Raw genomic sequence first — 7,272 nt, 5'->3', positions numbered from 1 at the left:
CCTTCCTTCCTTCCTTCCTTCCTTCCTTCCTTCCTTCCTTCCTTCCTCTCTCCCTCCCTCCCTCCCTTTTTTCCCTCCCTCTCTCTCTGTCTCTCTCTTTCTCTCTCTCCTTCTCTCTCTTTTGCTCCCTCCCTTTACCTCCCTCCCTCCTTCCCTTCCATCCTTTGAAAGGAAAAATAAGTTTTGATATTTAGTTGAAAATTTAGATAAGGCTTTTTGAGATTGAGTTCATTTGTACAATGTAACTTGTACTCTATTATCATAGAGCACTTTGGATATAATAGGTACTTAATAAATGTTTCTTTCATTAAATGTTGCAGGTTTTTTTTCCTTATAAAATTAATTTTTAAGGAGGATCTTGTTTTAAGCTCACCCCTCTCCATTTAGTGATTCTCAGATTTTTCGTCCTATGATTTTCATTGAGATATACTGCCATACTACATGCCCTTTAAAAAAAATTGTATGCACTTTATTTTATTTTTCTCTTTTTTTTATTATGAACTTAAACTTTTCAAACGTTAACATTCTAGTACAAAAAAACCAGAGGAGGATTATGTTTTATATTACCTTTCACATATTTTATATGTCTAACATAAAGGCATATACATGGTATGTATGAAAATATAGGCATGTATACGTGTGTATATATTATATACACATACATATGTATATATTATATACACATACATATGTGTATATACACATATACATGCATGCACACACATGTATATGAGAAATTTATCTTTTTAGGCCCTATCAGAAGGGAACAAGCATTTTTTAAGTGCTTGCTATGTGCCAGGTACTGTATTAAATATGTTACAAATTATCTCATTTGATCCTCACAATAACCCACAAGGTAGGTGTTAGTATAATCCCCATTTTGCTTTTGGGGAAAGGGAAGCAGAGAATGGTTCAGTAATTTTCCCAGGGTCACACAGCTAGGAAATGTCTAAGGCTGTATTTGAACTCGGGGTCCTCCTTATTCCGGGCCTAGCACTTTATCTGATGTGACACCTAGCTGCTAATATCACTATTGAATAGACATTTGGAACTCCTTGGCACTGTTTAGGAAAGCAGATAAATTAAAAGAGGTCTCCTGTTTATCATTGTCACACCAAACATCTGTCAAGATCCTGTTTTACTTCCCTTTAGAATTACTATCCTGATGGCAGTTGCTACTGTTTCAGCCTGAACTTTTAGAAAAATAAGAGTGACATTTTTGGAGGGCGGTGCGAGGCAATGGGATTAAGTGACTTGCCCAGGGTCACACAGCTAGTAAGTGTCAAGTGCCTGAGGCTGGATTTGAACTCAGGTCCTCCTGACTCCAGAGCTGGTGCTCTATCCACTGCACCACCTAGCTATCCCATGAGTGACATCTTAAAAAATTATTTTAGGGCTCTAGTTTATCATGTCAAAACTTTTGGAGGAAAAAGTTCTAGCACATTATTGGTTAACCAACAGCACATTAGTTTTTTGTTTTTTTAAAAAGCTATGTACTAAGAAACGAGGTTTGTTCTGTTCTTCCTAAACCTATGTTTAATGTTTTAAACTGGATTCTAATATACTTTAAATATATCCATAATCAAGGGCACTATGCTTTTAGAATACTCATAGAGCTGTTGATTTATATCAAAATAGAGGGGGAAAAAAAGGAGTGAAGTTTTTTCTACGTAAGTGAATTTTCCACATAATTGAAGACGTTCCTTTATACTAATTAAAAAAAAATCGTAACCAATTTTGGTTAAAAAGTTTTGAAAATACATTGAACAATTGCATCCTTGTTAAGCAAAATATTATAATACAAATTGACCTTGATGACTCAAGAATTATCTGAACATTATTGTATTAGGCTAGGTACAGTGATGTTCTTAGGGTCTATTGAGGAATGTAGAGCTATTTACCCTCACACTAAATAACTCTAAGCAGTCCTTTGTCTATATTTCTGTCTCTCTCCTTTATGTGGAACTGTCACTTCTTGCTGTTGTCATAATGTCCTTGAAAGCTCTATGCCCATTTCTAATTTTTTTTTTTGCTTCTTTCCTGATTCTTAGCAATTTTTTTTTTGAAAGTCAAGGTTGCCTGCTATATGACTTTCGAGTTAATGAGGGCATTGTTGTATATGCCTGATAAAAAATTAAATCCATACAATTTTACTTTTATACCTAACTGCATTATATTTATGGTTTAGATGTTAAGTTTTGTGGAGGTATGATTGTTTCATCAGACATATTCGTATTTTTAATAATCAGAATAATCTAATTTAATAATCAGAACCTCAGGAGCTAACATTTGTAATATTTCACTTTAAAGAGAGATTACCTTGAGATAAGTTTTATGCTGCTTTATATCATAAAAATATAAATTCTGAAGCAGTAAAGAAGTATGTAATAATTTTGCTTTATATGAGTATATGTAAATTGCTTTAAACATGTGGATTTTTACAACTTGCTGTACTTTGCTTAATTTCTAAGAGTTCCTGTCTCCAGGCTGTATCAATTGGCTGGGAAGGAGGTGTTTATGTACAAACTTGTGGACACACATTGCACATAGATTGCCATAAATCATACATGGAATCATTACGGGTAAGTTCCTTAGAAAAATACAAAAAAGTTTTACGGTATTGGTTTCCATTTAAGGCCCAAGATGTTTCAAGATATTTCCTCTGGGCTTAATAACTATGATGATGCTGTGGCAGCTCTCAGACAATTGGTAGTTCACATGTACTAGTTGTATTTTTGTTTTTTCAGAGCCTTGCAAAGAGGAGATGCTTAACAAACATTTATTGAACAGAATGGAATTGATTCTATTTAACCTCCTGTTTCTCAGGCTTGGTCCCTGATCCTTTGAGGGAACATCACACCTAAGTTACTCACAAAAATTACAATAACTCTTGATTGAGAAGGGTTAAAGGATGTCATTATTCATAAGGCTGAGTCATAAAATGAATCTTTCTTCAAGGCCTACCTCAGATGCTGCATAGCTTCTTCCTTTAGCTGGCTTTTGTGCCCTTCGGCTGTCTCTTTAGCTTGTCCCAGAGCACTTTGTTTTTCTCCTCTGCTTCTATTATATTTTCCCTTGTATCATGCCTAATTTTGTTTGTATTTCTGTTTGAAAAGGGTGTTGCTTTTGGACTCAGGAGAGACCTGGGTTTGAGTACTAGCTCTAATATTTTCTAAGTTGTATAATATAAGCAAGTCACTTAATCTCTTTAAGCTCTAGTTTCCTCATCTGTAAAATGGGGATAATAAAACCTTTAATACTTATTTTATAGGGTTGTTATGAGGATCAAGTGAAGTATGTATGAAAATCTTAAGTAAATATCAGCTATTATGATCAGTGGCAAAATATCATATCCTTCCTATTAGATTATGAGCTCCTTGTGGCCAAAGGACTGTACAATTTTTTTTAGTTTTGTGTCTAGGGCCTAGTATAGTTAGTCTCTTGCATGGTAAATGTGTGTAGAATTAAATTCTTATACCATAGATGTATAATCTATATAAAACTAAACAAAGATAATAGTATTAATGGTGCTCTTCATTTAGGTATACAGTTGCGATTGAAAAATTACACCTGTGACCTGCACACAAGAAGTCTGGTTTTGATTTGCATTGTGTAATTTTTTACAGTCTCTGGCACTGCTTTTGACTCTGCTTTGTTGATTGGGATTGTAAAAATATCAGAATCCAAAAGATTCAGTTGCTTTGTTAATTGTGGCTGGTAATGACTGCTAACAGGTTGCAGGGACTTGCACTTTTATGTTCCTTATATGGAACTTTGGAGGTTGGTTGCATATAGTGAGTGAACTAAATTTTGTGAATCGTTGGGTTACCAAGCCCAAGACTCATAGCTTTTCAAAGCTATTAGTATTGATTTAATATTAATAATAATTCCATTTATTTGCTAATAACAGCATAGTGAAGGAGATCAGTAGTATAAACGAAGATTAGGTCTGTGCTTATGTGTTGCTTTCTCAAAGGTCTGGTTCATCCTGTCCTTTTTTTTGTCTAGAGGAGTCTTTTGCCTAGTTAGGCAAATGTTTGAGGTATGCAAGACTATGTATACCCAGTGCATGAAGGATCAAAAGATAGAAATTCGTATTGTTCAGAAATTGATGGAAGATAAAACTACACAAACTGGTACTAGCCTTTGGAAATAGGCCTTAAAGGTTAGCATAACAATTCTATGAAAATGTTAGTTAAGTTAAAATAGGAATTAATAGCCCAAAGACTGATGTAGGGATTGAAATGGTAAAGAAGAGAAATGTAATAGTTCAGTCTAGATAATCTTGATAAAGACATCTTATTCTATAGCTGTTTTTAACTTTACTTATACTTATGATGCTACCACTATAGGAATAGAAAGGCACCCCATCTCTCTCCCAGGGTACTCTAGCTGATTCAGGTAGGCTGAAAAGCAGAGCGAATGTCTGTAGTCTCTGCTGGAACTAGCTCCTTGCTTCCTACAAAGTTGCAAATATTTCAGAATGTAGCATTTTCCTCAGAGGTCTGCTCCAATGGATATGACATCTTCAAGGCCTCTGAAGTTTGCTTGCAGGGTAGCAGTGGATCAGCCTTTTGTAATTCATCCCCTCACTCTCCCTCTCTTCCTCTCCCCCCCATACCAAAATGCCTATTATCAGGTGACCTGTATGAATAAATTATTTTACTGTGTGCACTGTGTATCCAGAGTGATGGTAAAATCTGGATGATAACAATATAGTAGGCAAGGGATCAGGGTTCACTAACTGACATGCATGGTCATATTGGTTGATTGAAAGAACTATTTCAAATTGTAGATTAGAGGGTATACTGGGTTCAAATGCCAACATTCTAAATTCAGATTCTGTTTCTTGACTAGCTGTGTGACCATGGGAAAGTCACTTAACCTCTCTGAGCCTCGATTTCCTTAACTACAAAATACAGTTAATAATACCTGTAGTAATCAATTCATAGGGTGGCATAAGATATGTAACAAATCTGAGGAAATGCCAGTTTGATGAAGAAGACACAGAGATTTGGGAACATATATGTTGGCAAGGAATCTATCTGTAGACATCCATAGAAAGTGGAATCTGTGTGGCCATGAGGGATGCAGTTCCAGCTAAGAAATTGTATTCCTTGGCTTTGTAAGAACTACTAACATTGTAGGATCTCTGGGTTCTCTTAGTGGTTCCTCTTACTTATCTGCTATAGCTTCTCATGACTTTGTAGTGGATGCTAGAGCAGGAACCTACATTAAATGACCTGAAGAAATGTTTTACCTTAGCCCTTATCTTGATATTTTTGTATCTCTGGAAACTTCTCATTATAGAAAACAATGTATCTAAGGTGCCAGGCACTGTGCTAAGCATGGGGATACAATAAGTCCCTATCCTCAAGGAGCTTACAGTCTCGTAAGTAGAGGCAACACATTAAAAGGAAACTGAAAAGGGAGAGGAGGTAGGTACCTGGCCTAGGGGCAGGAAGAAGACATCTGAAGAAATCCAAAGGTAGTGTAGCTGGTGGGAAATGGGGAGAAGACTATACTGAGCTCTTTTCTTATTTGGAGGTGCTGGATTCCAAGGCTCTGCCTTCCAGTCAGGGGGTCCAATCAGAGAAGCAGAGGCTACTGATTAGGTGTGAGTACCAGACAGATTGAGGGCATAGGATACTGATTCAATATTGCAAGATAATGAGATTTCCCAATGATGAGTTTCCTGGGGAAAGAATGCCATGATGAAGAGGTTCAAAGAAGTCCAAAAGCAGTGCTGCTGGTGGGAAATGTCTATCTGTCAGGAAGTCACAACAACTATACCAACAGGAAACTAAATCTCTGGGCTTCTTTGAATCTCCTCATATCACTGTGTACCTCCTGGAGAGGTCTGATAGGTGATGTTCCGTCTTTGCAACCATGCATGGTCCAGTGGTGGGCCACAGGGGTCTGTTCAAGACTTTACACATAATCCCCTATGACTCTTTGTGGATGTGACTATGACATCTGTTAGCATATCCAGTCTTGTGAAACATATGCTTTGGCCAAGAATCTTGTGGAATGACCATTAGGCTTGTTGCAATACTTTTTAACTCTCACCTATCCCTGGGTGGCAGTAATTAATCAAAAACATTTATTAAGTACCTTTTATAAATTAGAATATAATAGATGCTAGGAATACAAATGAACGATTTTGTCAAGGATCTGCCCCTGTGTTAGATATATAGTGACATTTTGGTGGTAGCCAAGGTGGCTCACTTCTTTTTCTCTTCTGGACCTCTCACCACTGCTGAGGCTACTTGCCTATTCCTGAAGGTTTTTCATCTCCTTGGTCTTCTCTCTCATATCGCCTCTGAGGTACAGAGTTTACCTTATTTTCCTAGATAGTATACTCATAGGACTCCTGGACATGTTCATTTCCTATATTATTACTAAGTAAAGATTTCCCTGTCCATAGCATATCACTCTCAGTCTGATGGATAGATAGAACACATGAATCAATCCCTAGATGATATCTTCTGGGCTTTACTTTCTGTTATCATGACTGTAATACCTACAGCCTGTTTTGGAAATGTTATCATAATAATAACAATGGTTCATTTGTCTACCCAGAGCATGCTCTTTATGTCTTCTACCCTTAGTTACTGATTTTTTTCTTTATTCACCATGTACACTGTAGTCCCCATGGTAAATGAATACTTGAGAGATTTGGAGGTGAAACAGGCTGACTTCCAGTGCCATATAAGTAGCCAAAGTCATGAACAAATAGTAGGTCTACTGCTCTTGTACACTTATGGAGCCCTTCATTGCAAGTAAAACAGGTCTAGCTATCTTCTTATAATTGAGGCACTCATAGACATGTCTGGAAAATGATGACTAAGATGATAGGCCTCTTATTACTCAGGTGGTGATTTCGTTGACCTACTGGCTAGTATTACTTTCCACATTGTATGTGTTCCTCCCCCTTTCTCTCTCAGAGGAGAGTACACAGTTTTTGATAGCATTCTAATTAGAGTACTTAAGACTGAACTCAGAATACTGTTTTAAACTATTTCATTGGTGAAGGTCATACTTGTGTGACTTTTGTGATTTGAGAAATTTTTTGAAAGGTGACGTTTTTGTTGTTCATGAAAGTACTTGAGACTGGCTATTACTGTTTTTTTTAAGATTACCAAATTTATATTTCCTTTATTTTTGAAGTTAATTCCCTCTGAAAAAACTCCCTTCAAAAATGTAATGTCATAGCTTTGTCTTTCTGTAAATATGTACATACATTTGTTAGCACAATTTTGACATTTATTC

The 7,272-nt window shown here is 36.4% G+C and overlaps 1 protein-coding gene across 3 annotated transcripts in view; it reads left to right on the top strand.

Moving 5' to 3' along the window:
* Nucleotides 1–7,272, top strand: part of UBR3 (ubiquitin protein ligase E3 component n-recognin 3) — a 309,463-nt gene that overhangs the window by 215,600 nt on the left and 86,591 nt on the right. For all 3 annotated transcript variants that reach the window (XM_027865976.1, XM_027865977.1, XM_027865975.1), the window contains exon 27: nt 2,472–2,582. In XM_027865976.1, the coding sequence (XP_027721777.1) occupies nt 2,472–2,582 (111 nt within the window). The remainder of the gene's footprint in view (nt 1–2,471; nt 2,583–7,272) is intronic.

The sequence above is a fragment of the Vombatus ursinus genome, unplaced genomic scaffold, assembly GCF_900497805.2.
Source record: "Vombatus ursinus unplaced genomic scaffold, bare-nosed wombat genome assembly UNPS02014779.1, whole genome shotgun sequence".
In the NCBI taxonomy this organism is placed as follows: domain Eukaryota; kingdom Metazoa; phylum Chordata; class Mammalia; order Diprotodontia; family Vombatidae; genus Vombatus; species Vombatus ursinus.
This window is presented reverse-complemented; position numbering and strand designations above follow the sequence as displayed.